The 21854-nt window shown below is 43.2% G+C and overlaps 1 protein-coding gene across 1 annotated transcript in view; it reads right to left on the reverse strand.

Annotated features, from left to right (window-relative positions):
* Positions 1-21854, reverse strand: part of CLIC4 (chloride intracellular channel 4) — a 52038-nt gene that overhangs the window by 12757 nt on the left and 17427 nt on the right. The window contains exons 2-3 of the mRNA XM_079987808.1: positions 10369-10478; positions 1367-1492 (exon numbers count right to left, since the gene is read on the reverse strand). Of these exons, the coding sequence (XP_079843934.1) occupies positions 1367-1492; positions 10369-10478 (236 nt within the window). The remainder of the gene's footprint in view (positions 1-1366; positions 1493-10368; positions 10479-21854) is intronic.

Here is a 21854-nt window from a genome sequence, read left to right on the forward strand (position 1 = left end):
CTCAACTCACCTTGGAATAAATATGGGTACAGCTAAAATTCTGATTTAAGCTAGTTGTGAAACAGTGACTGATTTCTAAAAAGCTATCAACCAGGACACTGAACACCCACCTTGACATCCTAGGGTCCACTCATTTTAGCTGACCCCCACAACCAGTCACCATTTGTGATCGCCAAATGGGCTTGTGGTGAGTTTTGAAGGTGTGCCAACAACTCTAATGCCCAGTGTGACTGGGAGAGCAAATTCTTTCCCTTCTCTCCCAGCAATCAGGCTATGCAAGCACTGAGCCACAGAGGTGCTGGAGAGCCTCAAAGCTCTGCAAGATGTCACTGGCACTGTGCCACTTAAGAGACACAAGGTCTGGGAGACTCCCTCCTCCCTCCCTCCCATGAGGCAGTAGAAGGATGAAGAGGGGGGAGGAAATCACTCAGATCATGCAGAGAGGCATCTCATTGCCTTCAAAGTCTGTCCAAAGTTCAGCATGAGGACAGAAATCTCAGGGGATTTCTCCAGAATTAAAGAGAAGATACGAGTTGCAGGCAAATTTGTGGGCCATGTTGGAAAAGAAAAATACAGTGAATTGGTTACTAGTCTGTATGGAAACCACTGCATTTCACCTTATGAAATTCAAACAGAACAAGAACACCCCTACGTACTCTTAAGGAGTTTGTAAATGCTAAGGAAAATTATTGTGGAAAACAAGACTTTAAGCGAAGAAGATAGACTTGGTTTTATCCCAAGTATCGGCAATTTCAGTAATGCCAACTTCATGTTGAGTTTTAATATGGCAATCGCTGGTGATCATCAATCCCCTTTGGTCTCTCCTTTTACAAGGGAATGAAGACACAAAGACTCTTTTCTGTTCAGACCTGCTTCCCAGTCTGTTGCGTTTAATAATTTTCAGGTCACAGAAATGCTTAACCAAGGGTTAACTTTCGGATCCGATCCTTGCTCACCCTAGCAGGAAAGAGCAATGCCAGGAGTGCAATAGCCCAGGGGTTTGGTGAGAAGTTTGATGGGAAGGAAGAAAAGGGGGGAGTCAAGGCAACGAAGAAGCTGACTGGTGTGGCTGCATGACCTGCTTGGCTGAAGCAAACCCCATGGTCAGAAATTTGAAATCTTATGCATTTCACCTCTGTTGCACAAAGATACAGCTTTGATAGGGTAGGAACAGCTTTTTGGCCCTAAGCCTGTATTAATGTACAGTTGCCATCTCTTATTGCTGATGAAGTAAGCTTGCAACTAACTTGCATAATGAGTACATAGCAATATAGAGGATTAAGCAGTACCATCCTGAGAATTGGCAAAGACCACCACCACCAAAACAGCTTTCTGCAATACACCTCCCCTCATTAGTGACACTTACTTGGGTGGGCAGAGGACATCTTCGAGAAATTCTTCAATTTTGTTCACATCCGTCTTCACCTCATTGTTAAATGTTATGAAGGGCGGGTGAGTCCCCGGTGCCAAGTTCTGAAGGTCTGCAGGTTTCCTGCAAAAGTAGAGTTGTCTACATTAAAACTTTCAGTATGTTGAGCAATTCCGGCAGAGTCATGGTTAGTGCTATCAAGAACATGAGCCTGCTGAATCAGGCCAGTGGGCTGTCTAGTACAGCTTTCCTGTTCTCACAGTTGCAAACCAGCTACCTATAGGAAGCACACACAAGCTAGATCTGAGCACAACCACACTCTCCCCTCCTGTGGCTTCAAGCCACTGACATTCAGAAGCATTACTGCCTCTGGCCATTGAGGCAGAGCACTGCCATCCTGGCTACTGGCCACTGATGGCCTTACCCTCCATGAATTTGTCTAATCCTCTTTTAGACATAAGGCAGTTATGGCCCAAGCACTCTGCGGAAACCATTTTTAACCTGAGATAAATTATGAAAATTTAAGACATGGGGGTGTCCCTGAGGTAGAAGTTGGCTCCGCTGGGAATCCAGAACTCCAAGGACTTTGCCAGCAGGTTTGATAGAGCACAACGTATCCAACCAGAGATATGCTGCACAATTTTACTTTTAAGGACAATGTAGTAAAATCTTCCAACTAATTTGGAAAGCTAGAAATGTCTTTATTATTCAAGCTGGGAAATGGTTTATAAACCTGTAAGAGAAAAAGCAGCAAAATTATGATTAGCTCTCTGTGCTTGCACTTCCATAGGATGTGTCATATTCACCCATAAGCTCACTTTACACCTTGCACTGCACATTTCTTAGATGCATGCAGGTAACATTTAACGTGATGCATCCTATCTGGCTCATGGCGGGGGCACAGCTTTGGCTAACTGGATTTTTGAGGTTCCACCCACCTACACCTAAACACATCTGTATGGTGCCATGAAGACTGCATTCTGCTGATACAGGCTCTGTTGTCTTAATCTCTGTTCCACAGGAAGTACAACATACACACACAAACAGGCTAACACGGAGAGAGGAGCTCCATTGTGGGGGTTGGTCTGTTAAGCCAAAACACATTTAGCAAAATGTGCAAGAGCAGGTTATGACATCAAATTTGGGACTAGAGCTACTCCTCTAGGGGAAATATTTAGTTACTATGCTCCAGCCATTAATCTTCCCTCCAACCGACAGTAACACTTCCTAGCTCAAAACAATTTCACCACCCAGGGCAAGTGTGGATTTGTTTGGCACAGTCCTATTTCAAGAGACTGTAGTGGCAGTTAGACCTGCAGGGGGAAAGCAATCCAGGCTCCTCAAAGCAGACACTCAGCTGCCATCAAGCCTGCTTTCTTTTGGGGCAGGCTGGGCCTCCTTTCCCTCAACACAGACTTAAAGGAATTACATGAAGGGGCAAACTACTTTGGAAGTTTGTGTGCACTGGGGAATTCAGTGACAGTGAGATCAGACACTGAGAAGTTTGGACTTTTTAAAAGGGGGAATATGGGAGTTATTGGAGGAAAGGTGCTGTTAGTGGACATGGTGAAAGGAACATTCATGTTGTGGTTGCAATTTTCAGTGGTGTAAAAAGACTTTAAAAGGAGATCAAAGCAGGAGTAGAGAGTGGGAGCCTGTATAGAGGGGTAAGCTGCCTTGAACCACTGGGAACAAACAGGCTGACTATACTGTACACCTGAATAGGATTTTCAGTCAACATCCTGCAGCAGGTGGCTGCTTCCAGTTTTGTGAGGCAGGGGCAAAACCTCTTACATTGGAGGAAGCTGTTGGCACTGCTGTGGCCTTTTCCACCTTCGCTAAATAATTCTGGTTGTCACAAAGCCAATCAGTCTTACATCAGTACTTTCTGCTGCAAAACATGCAAAGGGCAGAAGTAAATTGTGCATATACACATCTTTAAGTCCCTACATATATTCCTTCGGGGGAACCCCAATTAAGCTGGATTTCTCCACATGCACATAGCTGGGCACTTATAGACACATGTCTTTTGCTTCCACACTTCGTGCTAACACCACAATAAAGTTTAGCTGATGCTTCCTGCAACAATAACGTCTAGCACTGCCCTGGATTATTGCCCATTTGAGGCACACACACAACACCCTTCTGACCTGTACCACCTACAATGGGAAACTCTAGAGACAGCACTACCAGTAAAGTGAACCACCAGAATGGATTTGGTGTAAGAGAACCACCTCCCCACCATCATTCCAGTGGTAAAAATCTGGCAATCACTCAGTGATGCAAAAGACAAAGTACAGCCTTTCATGTCCAGCTTAGCTGACTTTCCCACATTTGAGGTTCGGTGAGGGATGCTCAGTCAATCATGAACTGACCTCAGCACTGCACTTTGCAGGGTATTAACTCAGTATTTTAGTAAGCCAGAAGCACACAAGATCTTCACACAAAACCAGTTTTAGAATTTAGCACTGAACGAGACATGCAGCAAGCAGGACAGGCAGAAGCTTGGTACAACAAATGGCCTGAAAGGCCATGGGGAGCTGAACAGATGTATAAACTAACAAGCAAAACTAAAAGAGGAAAAGAATCAACACAAGGCAGCCACCAGACCTCTCCTCTGAACAGGGGAAACTTCGAAAGCAAGCACAGCCACAGCTTGATGTCTTGCCATTATTCCCATCTGCTTAAGAGTTTTCAAAGAATGAGAGTTTTCAAAGAATGAGAAAACAGGGCTCTCCATAAAACAAGGTGTCCCATGCCAAAGCTAGATTTAAGTTATCAAAAAGTGCTGATCAGCCGCTGCTTCTTCACCCCAGGATCCCAGGTATAAACAGATAGACCCACATATTATCAGAGACTGGACTAATTCAGCCATCCTACAACTGTTACCTTGGGATTCCATCCAGCAGCCTAATTTTTTGCATGTTAGGGTTTGTTTTCATATCCTCCACCCCCACCTCCCGAGTGCTAGTTTGGTTAATAATTTGGAAAACTCCAAAGCTTACTCAGTATTTGGGAGAGAATTTTGTTGGTCCTACCTAAAAAGTATTGCCTTAGCAATAATAGGCCTTTCTTTTACACGCTAGTCATACCATTTCTTGGTAGATGAATTTTGTGCAATGTTACACCAAAACCACTATTCAGTAATTCAGGAACACAGGAAGCTGCCTTTCATTGAGTCAGACCACTGATCCATCTAGCGGCTAGTCCAATTCAGCCTCTCCCAGATTTTTGTTTCATGGCAGAGAATAAGAGCAGAACATTCAGCTGCCACAAACCTGCCCTTAACTGTGTGCACACACTCAAAGTGTTCCTAATTTGTCCTTCTCCAAAAGCTGCTGAGATTTGTGAGTCAGTTTCATACCTTAAGTAGCTTAAGCTTCAATTAAAACACTGCTGTGTACACCCACAATAATTACAGGAAATTACTGGAGTGGCTCTCCTCCAATTTCTCCCATTGGTTAGAGGAGGTTCTTTTCAGATGGGAAAAATAGTGGCAAATCATACCTTTCAGGTGTGAAGGGTGCATTCTGTTCTGGGAGCAGGCAAGACCAAACCCTCAGCAAATGTCAAAACAAGTTCTGAAAGGGGGTGGGGCTTCTGGCAAACTACACCCCCTCTCCAAAAACAGGCAAATTAAACCTATTGCTGTCACAATCCCCCTTAAGCATCCTCAACAGAGCTAGTCAGTTCCCTTACAGTTTCCTTTACCCCTTCTTCCCTGTTGGCCACACCTGTTTATGTTGCATGTTTGCACCAGTCTAAATGAGCTTTTAGCTAAACACATCTGGTGCTAATGATGTCAAATTATTTATTATTATTATTATTATTATTATTATTATTATTATTATTATTATTAGGAATCTGTAGCATCTTCTTTCCAAACATATCCTTCTGGCACCTGGCACAAAACCCAAGCGTCTTTCCACTCTGCTTTCCAATGCAAAGCATTTAGGGTGTTAACCAGAGAACAACAGAAAGTCACTCTGGACCAGAGAATTATGGTCAATGTCAGCTCCCAGTTTAACACCGTAGGTTCAGGCTGTGTGGGTGGCTCCCAACTTTGATATGTAGAAGCATAGCAAAACCATACCCTGCATCTCTAGGGATAGTCTAGTACTGTTCTGGCTGAGGTAAAGGACGTTTTTAAGGAAAGGAGAGAGAATGCGAAATAAGCGTATGCGAGTAATCCTATTACTCAAAAGTGTGCATGATGTCTTAGCCTGGCGGCCTAATTCAAAGACATTGCAAAGTTTGTACCAGTCTGCCTGCCAACAGATACTAGTATACATAATAGGTGTGCAAGAGCCTGAAAGAGCCAACTCTCATCCCATTTACAAAAAAACCTCCCCTGCCTGGAGGCCAATCTTACTCACCACAAGCGAGTGCTCTTTAAGCCTTTCCTATGGCACACAGCTGAAACCACATCCATTTAACAGGCGTTCCCACCCATGCTGCAAGTGATGCAGCTGTATGGGCCACAACTGCCATGCTGTAACTACTAACTCGTCTTCTGTGCATCCATGGGAAAGGAACCTGTCACTATACCACTATACCACTGTCACTATACCAGCCTTGTATTTAACAATTTAAATTCATTGTGGGAGACTGCACTGAATTCCATGTAGGGAAGTGAGCAAGCTGGCAGTGGAGGAGGGATGGTTTCTGTGAGAACTGCAGAAGGACAAACAGCCTCTACTGCCAAAACCATCATAGAAATGCAGCAGGCTGGCCCCCTCCATCCCCTCCATCAGTCTGCTTGCTAGGAGGTCATTTTTGTTTTATTTATTTTTCACTCGTCTGCTCAGAGGTAGTAGCTTACATTTCATTTTTAGTCAGTAGGGCTGTTCCCAAGTGGTGGTGGTAGGTTGGGCAACTCATAGTGTGTGGGTCCCACAACTGACTTAGGTACAGATCTGGGGAAGTATCTCCTATTCACACACACACACACACACACACACACACACACTCCAGGGATAGCCCCAAATGGAAGAGGCAGCCAATCCTCCTCTGACCAGCATAGCATGCAGCCTATTAACAGGTGAGTAAAAAAACCAACAACAAATATATGCAGGTTTACAATTTTTGTGGGCTATTTACAGTTACCATTTATTTATGGCAGGCCTAGGCAAACTCAGCCCTCCAGATGTTTTGAGACTACAATTCCCATCATCCTGACCACTGGTCCTGTTAGTTAGGGATGATGGGTGTTGTAGTCCCAAAACATCTGGAGGGCTGAGTTTGGCTATGCCTGATTTATGGCATTGCACATACACCTCTCAACATACAATGTAAAGAACTCAATATTAGCAGCTAAAGCAGTTAAGATACAAAAAACAACTCCAGATAAATTTAAAAACAATACAAAGCAGACACCCACAGCAGAGACATATTCATCCAGCTGGGAAAGCTGGTTGGGACAGAAATGTCGTCAATTGTTTCTGCAAAGTGCAGGTTGTGGGTGCCTGTCGTGTCTCAACAAGAACACTGTTCTATATACTGGAAACCCTGCTCTGATTTACATGCAACAAAAGCCCCAAGCCTGTACCCCATCCTTCCTCCAAGAAGCTCAGAGAAGGATACAGGATTTACCCCAATGTCTTCTAATAGCCCTGTGAGACAGATTCAGCCTAGGTATTGACTGACTTGTTCAAAGCCACACAGGGACCTCCATGAAGCAAGTAGGGTTTTGAACCTGGATTTCACGCATCCGCTGTCTCTTATGACACTGGCTCTCACCTGAGGCAAGCAAGATAGACTGGAGTAGTTGGGAGCAAGAGGCCAGTTCTTAAAGAGACTTAATAAAATACTATTTTATTGGGCTATTACCCAACTCGGAGTGAGGTATAAGACAGAGATGACCAAAAGAGGACAAAAGCAAGTTTTGTGTGTCTTGGGTGGAGGCTGTTAAGCCCCAAAAAAGTAACAGACAACAGTGACCTATGGAACATTGCTATAAATACCCTGGTAAAAAGAACTTCCATTTCTTCCAGGCTAGTAAAGAGGGAGTGGCTCAAGCTGAGAGTCATTATAGCATGCGTCACTTGGTGGTGGTTTTTTTTTTTAAAAAAAGATTCACTGGACAAGTGCCCAGACAATAGGCTGGCCAGAGTTATAAAAAGGCAGCCAATGGGACAGGTTATACATTTGTAACCGACAAGTTCCACTAGGTTCGCACTAGAACAGATGCAAAGTTAACTTGCTTAACCTCAGACCCAAGTTGGGCAATTCCTTCTCCACAAACCTACAGCTACATCCCTCCACCAATAATCCCTAGTGATCTTAACCTGATGGTGGGACAGCCTCCATTAGCGTCTACAGCAGGGGTAGGAGGACCTGTGGTCTGCCAGTTGTTGCTGGACTCCAACTCCCAACAGCTCCGGTCAGCATAGTGAAGAGAGAAGAAATGGAAGCTGCAGTCCAGCAACCTCTGGTTGAGCATTTAACCATTAACCATCAGGAACCATTGAGGATATGGTTCCTCTAACCCAGGGGTCGGCAACCTAAGGCCCATGAGCCACAAGCAGCCCATGGGGGTCATTTAACTGGCCTACGAGCCACCCCTGAACCGAGCCACCCGCTCAGCGAGTCCCCACGCACTGCGCTAAACTGGCGCAGCACAGCGACTCACTTCCGCAGCACCGGAAATCACACCTGCAGAGACACTGGAAATCGCATCTCTGCAGGCGCAGATGCCAGAAATCACAGGCGGGCAGGCGATCCAGCCCATGGAGGGATCTCCACTAGAGTGAACTGGCCCAGGCAAGGTAAACCTTGCTGACCCCTGCTCTAATCACTAACTGGTCTACTGGAGTCTCATCATAATTCTCTCCCATTGCCACTTCAGCAACAGCAGGAGTGAGTAATCACGTGGGCTGACCGATTAAGAGTCAGACTCATATCAGGTGTCTGGATTCTGCTTAACATGGGCTCAGGGGTTGCAAGAGTTCATTTCTGAACCTCTCAATTCTACACCTCAGCAGCATCACTAAATGACATAACCAAGTCAGTAGACAACTGGTTTCAAGATTTCTACCTTCAGGAAACTGGCTTCAATTTAGTGATGGCCACCAACTGGGGTGGCTTTAAAAGATTAGACAACTTTATGGACGACAAAACTATCAACGGCCCCCAAGCCACAATAGCTATGTTCTCCCTTCACGGTTTGAGGCAGTATGCCTCTGGAGACCAGTTGCTGGGGATCACATGCAGAGGAAGGGCTGCTGTAGTCAGGTCCTGCTTGTAGGCATCCCACAGACATCTCATTAGCCACAGTAAGAGCAGGCTACTGGACTAAATGCCCCATTGGCCTGATCCAGCAGGGCTGCTCTTATGTTCCTATTTTGTTTACCAACCTTTCATTATTTGCCAAAGACTCCTTGCAACTTGAAAAGGGATCCTGCTAGGAGCACTCTCAGCTGGCTAGGCCTGTTGGCCTCCACTTTAGCACTTTTGTCATGCCAAATGCACACTAGAATACAGCATGTACATTGAAAAGAACATGTGGTAAAGCGGAAGTAAACTATCATGCATGCTTTCCTGAATGTTACTGCTGACAGAGAAGCTTCCAGACTTATGGGGAATGCCAGGATTTTGTACTTGCTCAGGGTTTTGGACGTGGGGGTTCAGTTCATTTTTAAGAAAGTAGTCCTCAAGCATTTTTTTTTTTTAAATCAAAGCCAAAAGCTTGCCCCGCATTCTCGAACAAATTCTGCACACTGCAGCTATGCTCTGGCCAACAAAAGAAGTCTAATTCTTGCACACAAACACAAGCTGCATTCCTGAAGAGGGAAAAGAATGAAGCCTCTGTCTTTACTGACTACAGAGAAGCAGAAAACCTATGAGCACTTGGGGGGGGGGGGCACTAAGTGTGTCTCCATTTAGTCCACACATATTTTTGCTTGTGGCCTTAGCTACTAGCAGAATTTAACTGGAAATAACCTCTTGCTAGCAGCGCTATATTTAACAAGACTGCACAAAGGAAAAAGCATGTCACAGAACAACAAGCTTGCAAGATTTAAGTTTTTCCTGTGCCCCACAATTGCTTGCTTGTGAACTTTTGTACCGGGAAGAGCCCAGCACAATGTGAAGTCCAAATCCTGATCTCGTTACTAAAAGAAAAATAAGTTTTCAACCTCATTAACAGAGCTGTAATACAATACAAGCAGAAGAGCAGTTGTGAATAGCTACCTTATTAAGATAACATTTCTTTAAAAATATTAAGTGGGTTATAAATGCCTTAAATAAAAATATCATTCAATGAAATGAGCACAGAAGTACAAACATGGCAGGCAACCACACTAGTCTGAGCTATTTTCCTAAAGTCCAAGTCATGATTCCCTTCAAGAGGCACTCAACTAGCTGAGTTGAGAAGAATCTTGGGAACTGTAGTTTAAGACTGCTAGGAATTGTAGCTCTGTGAGGTGTAAAGACAAAATCCTTTTACAAAGGATATGCCACAGAGGCTGTGCAGATGAAGAAATATAATTCATTAGCTTTTGACAGCACCTATTCATGCAGGTTATTAAGAGAATTGGAGTACTGTGGTACCTCGGGTTACATACGCTTCAGGTTACAGAGTCCGCTAACCCAGAAATAGTACCTCGGGTTAAGAACTTTGCTTCAGGATGAGAACAGAAATCGTGCTCCGGTGGCATGGCAGCAGCAGGAGGCCCCATTAGGTAAAGTGGTGCTTCAGGTTAAGAACAGTTTCAGGTTATGAACGAATTAAGCACTTAACCCAAGGTACCACTGTACTGTTTACATCTTCCAATTTTCCACATAACATATCCTTGCTTCAGTTATTATGTCTGACATTAACTCTCTGATACAGAGGTTTATAAATCTTCAAGATGTCAAGAAAGTAATCGCACAGGATTTATTTCCCAGCAGCAGCAGCAGCTAGAATCTGCTGTGTAGGAAAGAAGACCCTATTACTTAAATCTCTCAAAGATAACCAGATATAAAGTAGAAATGTAAGGGAGTGTCATGTTTCCTACCTTTTCAAGTCAACTGTTGTTACACTAAATACCACTCCTTTCAGCCAAAGAATCATGAAGAGTCTCTGAGAAAAGGGGCAGTTGCCTATGCTTTCACCATCACTTCCAGCCTGTGAAAAGAGGAGGGGAAAACATTAATATAAGTGCACCAGATGCCCAGATCCATTTTCACATAATCACCCATTAGCAGTGATGTGAGCTTCCAGGACAGTTTTGACCTGAAAAAAAATCATCTGCAAACTGAAGGTAATTTGCATGGGGAAATTTGCATCAGGGTTTTTATAAAAAAACTTTTCACTGGATTTTGTAAACAAGGATCATAGGAATAACAAATGATACAAATAAAAGACCAAGTCTTTTCATGTTATTTGTATATCACAAAAATAGCATAAACATTAGTAGTAATATCCATAACATATGGTTCATTATTAATAGTTAATGTTTGTTCGTGTACTGGTTTAAACAAAAACAAATGGGGAACAGGATAGAACTGAGTTAATAGGTAACATTCAACACCGAACAGCTGAAAACCTAATCAGAAGCCCTTGTGGTTGTGTTTAGATTAAGTATGAGTAAAAGCCACTTTTCCTATTATGTTACCAACAACACAATATAAAGTGTTGGTCTACCGCGGCGCAGGGGGGATTTAAATCTAGATCAACCAGATTGAGCCAAATGCTGATGTGGGGGGATTGCTCATTTTCTGGAATATTGGCATGTGCTATGAAATTAAACCATGGTAAACACCAAGGTAAAGCCATTTTTTTCTTTATCTGTCCATATGTCAACTGTAGGTTATTTGTGAATCTCTCATGGAGGGCTGTTTTCCAAACTGTTTTGTACCAAATGTCTATCGTTATACCAGAAAGGGTTTTCCAGTGTCGGGTTATATTGTGTCTCGCCATTTGTAATAAATGGCTTAGTAATTCTTTATTATATAAATCCAGATTGTTTTCTTAAACTATATTTAATAAAGCTAATTCTGGCTTGACTTCTAATTGTTGCTTTGTTGTTTTATCAATTTCTTGGAATATCGAAACAAAACAAAATTCCTTCCAGTAGCACCTTAAAGACCAACTAAGTTAGTTCTTGGTATGAGCTTTCGTGTGCATGCACACTTCTTCAGATATCTGAAGAAGTGTGCATGCACACGAAAGCTCATACCAAGAACTAACTTAGTTGGTCTTTAAGGTGCTACTGGAAGGAATTTTGTTTTGTTTTGACTATGGCAGACCAACACGGCTACCTATCTGTAATTGGAATATCGAATTCCAGAAAGGCTGGATTTCCATACATTCCCACCACATGTGGAGATATGTACCAGGTGTGAGGTAGCGCCTCCAGCAATGTGGTGGTGCCAGGATGGATCACTGCCAGCTTCCTAGGGGTTAGGTACCACCTGTATGAGTTTCAGGGTTAATTATTGCTTGCCAAGATAGACTAAAAGGGGTTTTCCATCAGAAAATTAGAAGTTTCCCCTAGAAAAATCCCCCAGAGTTGGGGTAGGAAGCCTCAGGCCTATAAATATTGCCCTTGGGACTCTCCCTGGGCCACACCCCTCAGTGGTCCTGTTTCACCCTCTCCCTTGAGTGTTTTGTGCCTAAACTGAATGTGTCCCTGAAGTTGGATAACCGCTGGCTTTAGAATGGATTGAATATAGCCTACTGTACTAAAGTGTGCCATCTGGCAATGCCAACTACTGGTATGTGGCCCCATGGAAGATTGCCCATGAGGAAATGCAGCCCTCAGCTGAAGGAAGTTCCCCATCCGTCCCCCCGAGTGATCTCATTTAGCACACTTAAGTTTTCTTTACTAGAAAGAAGCAAAATAACAACTTTGAAACTGCCAGACTTGTCTACTATTGTATTTGCAATTGGCATCCATCCATTGTTATGAATGAACTTATGAAATGGAAAAATAAATCACTGAATTTTTTTCCATCCCACATCACTGCCCATAATTAGAACAGGTGACTCAGTAGATAGGGTAAGGACCAGAAGGTTGCATCACAAGTAGTTTCATCCCAAGAGAAAGAGGGAGGGATCAGCCCCTTGTGTAGCATTTCCTCTAAGAGAAGAGACTAAAAAGTTAACGCCTTTGAAAGATTAAAGGAAGCCTCTGTTATCATCAGCACTGTTTCAGCTCAATAAGCAGCTTGCTAGATAGTAATTCAAATTTAATATTGAAACCTTTGGTAATATATGCCTGTTTAGTGGTATCACAAGGTGGGAAGGACTCAGCCAATATAACTGTGGATCATTGGGCACTAGGCAGCTTTGCAAATTGCTATTCTAGAAAAACTGACTTACTCCCTAAAGGTCTTAAGAGAAACTGTGGGCTTGGAATATCATGTGGCAGTCTTTTCATAATTGCTTTTGTAACACAGAGGGAAAGTAGCGAGGAGGAGTTCTCTTTCCTTTTTACGAGTTCTTTGTTATTTTTGTACCAAACCTGCTATGTTTCTGTGCGTGTAATACTAGTATTTTAGAATTTAAAAAGCAGTTTGATAAAGCTCACCACCTACCAGTGTGCCTTAGTTAGCTCACTGAAAAGTCAGTCTGAGATGACAGTCCAAGGACGGAAAGCTTTCTACGTGAATCAATATCAAGACTGGTGAAACTTGTGACCCACCAAGTCAAACACAGTTCAGAAAAGCCTCCAGGCACCTTCTGGTTTTGGTGCCTGCTTAAGAATGCAAAACAGGGTGGTATACAGAGCACCATGCAAACCACAATAAATGGCTGAGGGGCTGCATTTTGCCTAGTGGGTCACAAGTTGTGCTGAAGGCAAGCCTACTCAACTGTGTGACCCAGAAACTCTTACCTGGGGGGGGTCATGTCATGGTAGCTCTTGCTTCTCTGACACACACATGCACACTTCTTTCAGACCATGCTGTGGTGCCTCTGCACCCGGTGATATGGGTCTAAATATCTGAAACCGTATTTTAGGTATTCATTGCTTTAGTCATGTGCTTATTTGTCTAAATTCACAATGTATAAAGATAGCTTTCACCGAAGAAAAAAAGCAGCCAGCAACTGAGAAATGGGAAGTGAGACTTACAGAAACATGAAGGCCTCTGATAAATTTAGCAGAAATGGGCAGAGACTGGAAAATTACTATGACTGTGCCAAGAACACCCAGGGATTTCCAACTCCCAAAACCAAAGGGCTGGAAAGGGCATGAAAATCTAGTCCAAACCGTGTTCTCTGCATGCACTGACACACACTATTCTATAAAGCCATAAGCTCCAAGTAACCACTTCCAAACTACTATCCAGACAAGTAGCATGAATAAGCTGCTCAAACCAGATGTGCCTGAATAATAAAGTGATTTCAGGAGGACAATCTAGATGCCCCAACAAAGTGAGTCAAGAGGAGGAAGGCATAAAGCTTTAGAAAATACTTTCTAGATTTCCAATTAGAACAAACGAACTTGCTACTTTAGTGGCAATCTTTCTCTCTCTTTTTAAAAAAGCTCCAAAACTGTCTAGCCTGCTTCACCAGATTAAGGTGATCTCTCTGGAGTATCATCTAGCCCAGGTATAGGCAAACTTGGCCCTCCAGATGTTTTGGGACTACAACTCCCATCATCCCTGACCACTGGCCCTGTTAGCTAGGGACGATGGGAGTTGTAGTCCCAAAACATCTGGAGGGCCAAGTTTGCCTATGCCTGATTCTATCCCATGGGTGTGCAACCTATGGCCCTCCAGATGGTGTTGGACTACAACACCCATCATCCTTGGCTACTGGCTATGCTGACTGAAGCAGATGGGAGCTGAAGTTCAACATCTGGAGAACCACAGGTGGCCCACCTCTGCTCTGGCAGGTGGCCTTAACTGGCAACTGGTCTTCGTTCCCATTTTAACTTTTCCCCCTTGAAGTGACATGTTGGGAAAGCAGGTCTGCCTTAATCCACCCATCATGCCTCCTGTTCTATTTTTAATCCAAAGTATTTCACATGTTTATTAAAAGGCATTATGAAGATTACTACTGATATCCCAAGAGACAAATTGCTTCTCAGGAACTACCTTGCACTTCTTGATCAACGTTGGGAAAAGGGCTGCTACTACATTCCTAAGGGAACACGAAGTTTATTAAATCCATACAGAGCTGCTTTAATGAGCCATTGGTTAGCAAACCTTTTATTAAAAAGCAAACTGTAGTGTATCCCATTGTCTGGATGAGATTAGAATTGGACTAATAAAATGACACAAAACTTCAAAATTTAATATGAAAAAAGGGTCATAGCTCAGTGCTAGAGCATTTGCTTGGTGAAGGTCCCAGGTTCAATCCCCAAGACCACCAGGTATGGCTCAGAGACCCCTGCCTGAAATACTGGCTTCCAGTCAAGTGGATCCAGTGGTTTGATATAGTGCAAGTCTGTTTCCTATGTTCCTACATGGGTGGTGCTGGGACACATGGCAAAAAGCAAAACAATGCAAAATCTGGATTTAGTGTGGTTCCTCATTCCAAATTTAATTACTGCCATCTCTAGTGTATCTAGATAACTGAAGAGAATACTACTACAACTGTTTTGGTAGGGAAGGCAAAGGAACAGGTGACAAACACAGCACCCGAAAACCCACAAACGTAACACATTATTTTTCATCGTGACAAAATATCCTTTACCCATAAACAATTACATCAGTAGTTTTAAGAACAGCAGCACTTTTGTATCCCAGGATGACACAAGGGAGGGAGTTATTTTAATGCTAACAGCTTGCAGATGTAGAACATTCTGGAGCATCTCTGGAATCTGAAACTTGTTAAGTGAAATAGTTTCCAAGAAGCACTCTTCCAAACAGTTTTAACATAGTGCAATACTGATGGAATACTTTTCCTGAATATTCTGGAAAGGGCAAGCTAAAATTCTAAATACTAATTAACACTATGTTACAATGAGATTCTTCCAGAAGTTCCATCATCAACATACTGCCAGAAAATAAATATTAAACATGGAGTTATTAATAATAAAAGATATAGCCCAGTTCTTGCACCACCTCATTTTGGCACAAAGCAATCAGGCCCTGGTTATCGTCCCCCCCCCCTTAGCAATGGGACATCTAAACACATTTCCCAACTCCTATTCCCCAGTGTATACACAGTATGTACATCCAGGCAGCGGGTCCAGGCAGTCAACAACAATACAATTGCTCCTACCTACATCAGTCTGAGGGCCACTTTCCCTTCTGGACAACCTACAAGGGACCACAGGTCAATGGCAAGTGGAGCCAGAAACAAAAGTGGGTCCAGCAGTTTTACCTTTGAGTATTAGTCTTATTTCTACACACACACACACACACCTCTGTCCTCTATCCAGACAAGCAAGAAGCATGATCGGAGTTCAAGGACACAACCTAGCCAGGCAAAACAGTAAGAGCTGTTCGACAGTGGAATTTGCTGCCAAGGAGTGTGGTGGAGTCTCCTCCTTTGGAGGTCTTTAAGCAGAGGCTTGACAACCATATGTCAGGAGTGCTCTGATGGTGTTTCCTGCTTGGCAGGGGGTTGGACTCGATGGCCCTTGTGGTCTCTTCCAACTCTATGATTCTATGATTCTATGATTCTAAAACCACTCAAGGAGGATGCAAAGCAGGGCCCAAGGAGAGTCCCAAGGGCCAAAGGGGAAAGAAGAGAAATGAAAAAAGCAACACAGGTAGTGAGCTTGGGAATTGCAAGTATGCATCCCTTCCATGGTAACCCCCACATTATCAAAGAGCCCCCTTGTAAAGAAGAGAAAGGCAGGCAGGTTCAGGGTTAGACTATGATTAGCGCTGCACTGATCACTATTTACCCATTAACTAAATTCTTTAAAAGGAGCATTTTCCTTTAATGTTAATGTCTTAGAAGATATGGAAACATCTCACCAAAATAATAACTTGAATCCAAAATATAATCCAGACCTAGTTCCAGATATGAAGCCTTCAGGAAGCCACTGCATTTTTATGAACTCAGAAAACCTTTTCCCCATCTGTATTCCCCAAGTGTACTTTGAGCACAAACCATAAGAAGAATGTTACAGGCATGCCAAGAAAAATTTGGCTTCAGCACTCAAAACTGATTCTGTCTACATTCAAGAGCCATTTTTTGCAGGATACCTGCAACCATGGCAGGTATAAAGCTTGTTAGCATCAGTTTCTGGGGAGAAAATGCCAACAAAAAAATTCTAGCTATTTTTAAAAAGTATGTTTGAACAAAAATTAAAACAAACCAGAGTTTTGGAAGTCTGAGAACACCCAAAAGAGAATTTCGGCAGTCTTCAGGGGTTCTCAAGTAGTTAGAATCAATTGCACATTTCAGTAAAAGGTGTTCAAAAAGGCAGACTCAATGAGCCATTTGAGCTACATAATTGTAAGAAATTGTGTGACTGCTATAAGTGATCTGAGACAATAATGTTAATAGTCCCATTTTCCAGAGTGTTTTATGCTTGCAGAGTAATGAAGTGGGTTGTATTTATGCACATTTATACAGCTCACTGTAGTTTTACATTAAAGTCACCTTCTCCATTTCATATTGCACTTAAAACACAACAGTAAGAAGTAAAACAGAAGTCTTTCCTACTGTGGACAATAAAAAGAAAATGGGGCATATCTGAAGACTTCCTGGGAAATCTCTGTTCAAACTTGGGAGTCCTGCTGCTTCCACGTGTTCACCACCCCCTCCTCACATGGTTTAGTACAGAAGTAGAGGTTCCATGTGTTACTAAGACAACACAGGCCAAGCAAATGATTTCAGCAGCAACCACAGTGACATGTGCTTGACTCCAGTTCAATTCATTGAGCAGAAGAGGATAAACTGCCCTGAGATCTTTTGATGAAGGGTGGTATATAAATTTAATTAATTAATCTGTTGTTTTTTTAAAAAGAAGAGGAGGTGCCGGTACTCACCATAAAGTTGTTACAGTCAGTGTCACACTTTTTAACAACAACAACAACAACAACAACAACAGGTCCCAGTACGGCGTACCTTTGAGTAACCCCCTAAAAGAAAGCACTAATAATACTTGTGTAATAATAATGAAAATGATATCTCCATAAGCAAAATGTGGCTTCGGTGGGAGGTGGGGGAGACCTCTGCAACTGGACGCCACCTATGTTAATGGATAGATCACATAGATTTTCTACCAGTTATACACAGGAGCTACATATGGAAAAATAGCTCCCACAATGGGTTGGGGAATTTTAAAGATACCCTTGTGACCCTTTAGAACTGAACTATCAATGGGGGAAATCTAGAGCAGTAGAAGTTCTTGCTGCACACTGGTTTGCAGCAGGAGCTAATAAGTAGGGGTCAGCAATGTATTCTGGGTCCAACACAGCCTCACATTTTCTGCATTGACTTTCCATTAAAACCTTCCTCACCCTCATTTTGATTCTCCCACTTCATATTCATATTGTCCTAGATGGTGAACCCCCCTGCACAGGAACTGGAAGCTTCTCAATATTATGAAAGCACAAAGACTGATGTGCTGTGCAGTCACTGATATGAAAAGCAGCAGGCAATCTTCACCCCAGATGCTCCCATTAAAAGCAGGAACAAGCAAAGAACGTCACCGAGATACTTTTTTTGCTAAAGGATGGGATATAAATGTTTTAAATCAGAAGTAGAGAACCTGTGGCCCACAGGCCAACCTTGGCCTGCCAGGGGGTCCAATTTGGCTCATGAGGCTATTTTCCACCCAACCACGCCAACCTGTCCATCACCTCTGATGCCAGCTGATGGGCAGGGCTTGACTGCACACAGACAATGGGGCCTGTTTCCTATTGGCATGCACAGATAAAGCAAAGAGACCCTTTTTCTCCAAGCTTTGACTAGGTGAGAGAAGGGCCTCTGCTAAAGATCACACTGTCCAAGTAGGTTCAATATGGAGAGAGGCAGTCCTTGACGTACTTATGGTCCTGAGCTGTATAGGGCTTTAAAGTTATTGAAGGTTTTGAATGGGTAGAAAAAACACTGAATTAGATGCAACTGTCAAGTTCAAATTCCTCACCATCTATGACGGCTCATTTTCTCCCAGCCTACGTTACAACCCTTGAGTATTGGTGGGGGAATTCGCTAACACTAGGTGTTTGCTTTTAAGATGTGCAACGTGAGACTTTAAAAAGTATGAAACTTTGCAAGCAATCATGTGTAGCAAGCATATTAACACTGCCATCACTGGAAGGTCTCTGATATTAGTGAGTTTAGTGAACTTTTACTGTTTTTTTCTGCTGTTCTTATGGTTATTACCGTATTTTTCGCCCTATAGGACGCACTTTTTCCCCTCCAAAAATGAAGGGGAAATGTGTGTGCGTCCTATGGGGCGAATGCAGGCTTTCGCTGAAGCCTGGAGAGCGAGAGGGGTCGGTGTGCACGGACCCCTCTCGCTCTCCAAGCTTCAGGAAGCTATCCCCCCAGCCCCGCAAGCTCCGAGAGCGATGGCGAAGCTGTGTGCAACTTTGCCATCGCTCTGGGACCCGTTCTGGGGGCTGAGGTCGGGGGAAGCTCCGGCTTCCCCCGCCCTCAGCCCCGCAAGCTCTGAGAGCGATGGCAAAGCTGCGCGCAACTTCGCCATCGCTCTCGGACTCTCCAGGCTTTGCGCAGCTCTCCGCAAGCGGTGGGAGCCCAGCGCTGGGCTCCCACGGCTTGCGGAGAGTTGCCTGCATGCCGAAGCCTGGGCGCGCTGAGCTCAGCTCTCCACAAGCCGTAGGAGCCTGCGCTGGGCTCCCATGGCTTGCAGAGAGCTGTCTGTTCTGGGGGCTGGGGTCCAGGGAAGCTCGGGCTTCCCCTGCCCCAGCCCCGCGCCTGGGGGGGAAACAATTCCCCCCCCCAAAAAAAAACTAGGTGCGCCATATGGGCCGGTGCGTCCTATGTGGCGAAAAATACGGTACATTTTAAAGATCAACATATATGTTGTTTTTTCTTTATTAGTCATTTTAAACCTTTTGTAAATAAGAGATGATTTAATAAAATAGGTTGCCATGAGGGTCCCTCCACCTTGTGCCAGGGTCTTGCCTTTTATGCTGTGATGAAAGCTCAAAGATTCTACATTGTACAAAACTGCAAAGCTCAGTTAACTAGCTGAGTTAAACCCTACCATAGAAACTCTTCTGCATTCCCAACTTCATCAAGGAGACAAAATAGAATCACAGGGAAAATTTGTTCAACACAGGAAGAAATTTCCTGAATTTCCTAATCAAAAACCCACTTCACTTCCAAATGCTAGCTCACCAAGAATGTGAATGCCATGAAATTATGCCTTAACAAGAATAAAATATTTAGCATTTCTGATAAGGCAGGGTAATCGTGCCAAGGCATTTGACAAAAGGGTGGAAAGCATTTCTCAAGTACTGCGTCTCACCCACACTGAAGAAGATATCTGGCAATTTTAATATTTTCTATTCAGCAACCAACCCATCAGGACATATGATTAGCAAAGCCAGTGCTAGATTTTATAATTTATGTCTCCTAACTGGTGGCATCAAATCATGGCACTGTGACTTAGCATAAAGCTTGCACAGGTTTATTCCACCCAGCTTCAGGAGCCCATGCAACACAGGCCTGGAGAGGCTTTTTTGGGGTGCAGGGAATGAGAAAAAGGGGTTGTACAATCTGTCTTCCAGTCACACAATCACTGGAGACAAGCAACACTGGCAAAACAGGGAGCCAGTTTGGCTGTATTCAGTAGAACAGGATGCCAATGCGTGGTTGTGTCTGTGGCCAACATCATCTCCACATCCCACAAAGGGATCAAGGGTTTCAAACAGAGCACTAGCCATGTAAGGCAGAAACACTGCAACTTATCCAGGGGCTGGTCTCATGCAGCCCTCTGCTCCTGCTTTAAAGCAGGTAATAAAGTAATGCATGTTTCATATATATGCCTGATAATTCATGAAGTACAAGAAATCTTTTTACTCTTTGACTGGTGCATTTTCTCTTAACTTTTACAAATTATTATCACTGCAGAGCAATGGAAGAGATTTTCCTCTTACTGTGAAAGCAAATGAGGTAGTGGAGCAGAGAGCTCATTTGCTCAGTTACCTTAGTCATGCCCTATACTCAAATACAAATAAACAGAAGTAAAATTCACTAGATAAGACTGCAGCAACTTCGGTCTATTAAGTTTCAATCCTACGCCTATTCTTGATCATTAGTATGCACTTCTTGCCACTTGTTCATACCATGGATTTTTAGATTGTCAAAACCTATTGATGGTGCCAAGTTCCACTATTCAGTTCTGCAGCCAGTGTGTCACACCAAGCTTTCAAGAGACTAATTGCTTCCATCTATCTCATTTCTTCCAAACAGTCAAAGAGTCAATAGACCCTTTAAAAGGACAAAAGTGCAAGTTCATGACAGATGAGGTCAATACTCCTGAAAGCATCCAAGAACTCTGCTGAAATGTGAAAGATGGAAGCTGAAGGTTAGAAGAACAGAGGTCCAGCCCTTATAGCGAAACAGATGGCAAGCTGCATGGATACTTTACAACATCAGAAAGATTGCCTGCCAAGGTTCAGCTCTGTGCAAATTCATCTCATTGAAGAGTTACCATTTATCCACATTATGAAAAGAGAACTTACAGCAATAGACACACAATATCATACATCTAACATACTGCTTGGCCAAATCAACCTGTGTATCAAGACCCAAGTAGACACTGCACACAGGCACACAAACAACCCGTTAAAAAGAACAGCAACATGAAAGGTCATTTATATGGAGGCAATTGGGACCCACATTTTCAAAAAGCCACAGGGGATGAGAAGTGACATTTGGAATGGGGATGGGAGGAAAGAGGACAAAGAAAGCGAACCCTCCTCCTGCCACTCCTCTGGAAGTGGCTTTTCCTGTTTTAAAAAGAGCTATTGGGTAATGTTACATGCATCTACATGAAAGAACTGAGCCCCAGTTTCTCCCTTAGCTCTTTAAAAATATATATTTGGTGTATACACAATCAGCTATATGTTTATGGCACACATTTCAGATAGAAGGGATATCTATTAAAATAACATTTGCAGGAAGTAGTCCTTTACTCCCAGCTGTGTGATACTGCTCTCAAAACTATTACGCTATACCAAGCTAGCATTTCCAGTCGGGGGGGAGGGGGAATGAGGCTATATCTGCTTGTATTCTTGGTAGAGGGAAATATACAAAACTGCTGAGATATTTTGCACCATATTATCTTTATTTAAATTCATTAGGTTGGTGGAAGATTCTGATGAGCACTCGTGGCTGCCCTAGACTTGTTGTATGGAGTGCACTTTCATGACAGAAATACAATTACTGGGGGGGAAATGTTAAATGCAGTGGAAACACTCTTTAGGAAAGACAGCTAGCTCTCCTATAGTGCACAACTAACAGCCCTACAAAAACCAACAAGAGCCTTCCTGGACAGAGATTCTTCAACATCTGGCATTATGTCTCAAGAGAAAATCAGCTAGCTATTTATTTATTTATTTATTTATTTATTTATTTATTTAAAAGCTTGCTTGTGGCTCACGAAGGAGGCTT

This window comes from Podarcis cretensis (genome assembly GCF_951804945.1).
Source record: "Podarcis cretensis genome assembly, chromosome: 8".
Lineage (NCBI taxonomy): Eukaryota > Metazoa > Chordata > Lepidosauria > Squamata > Lacertidae > Podarcis > Podarcis cretensis.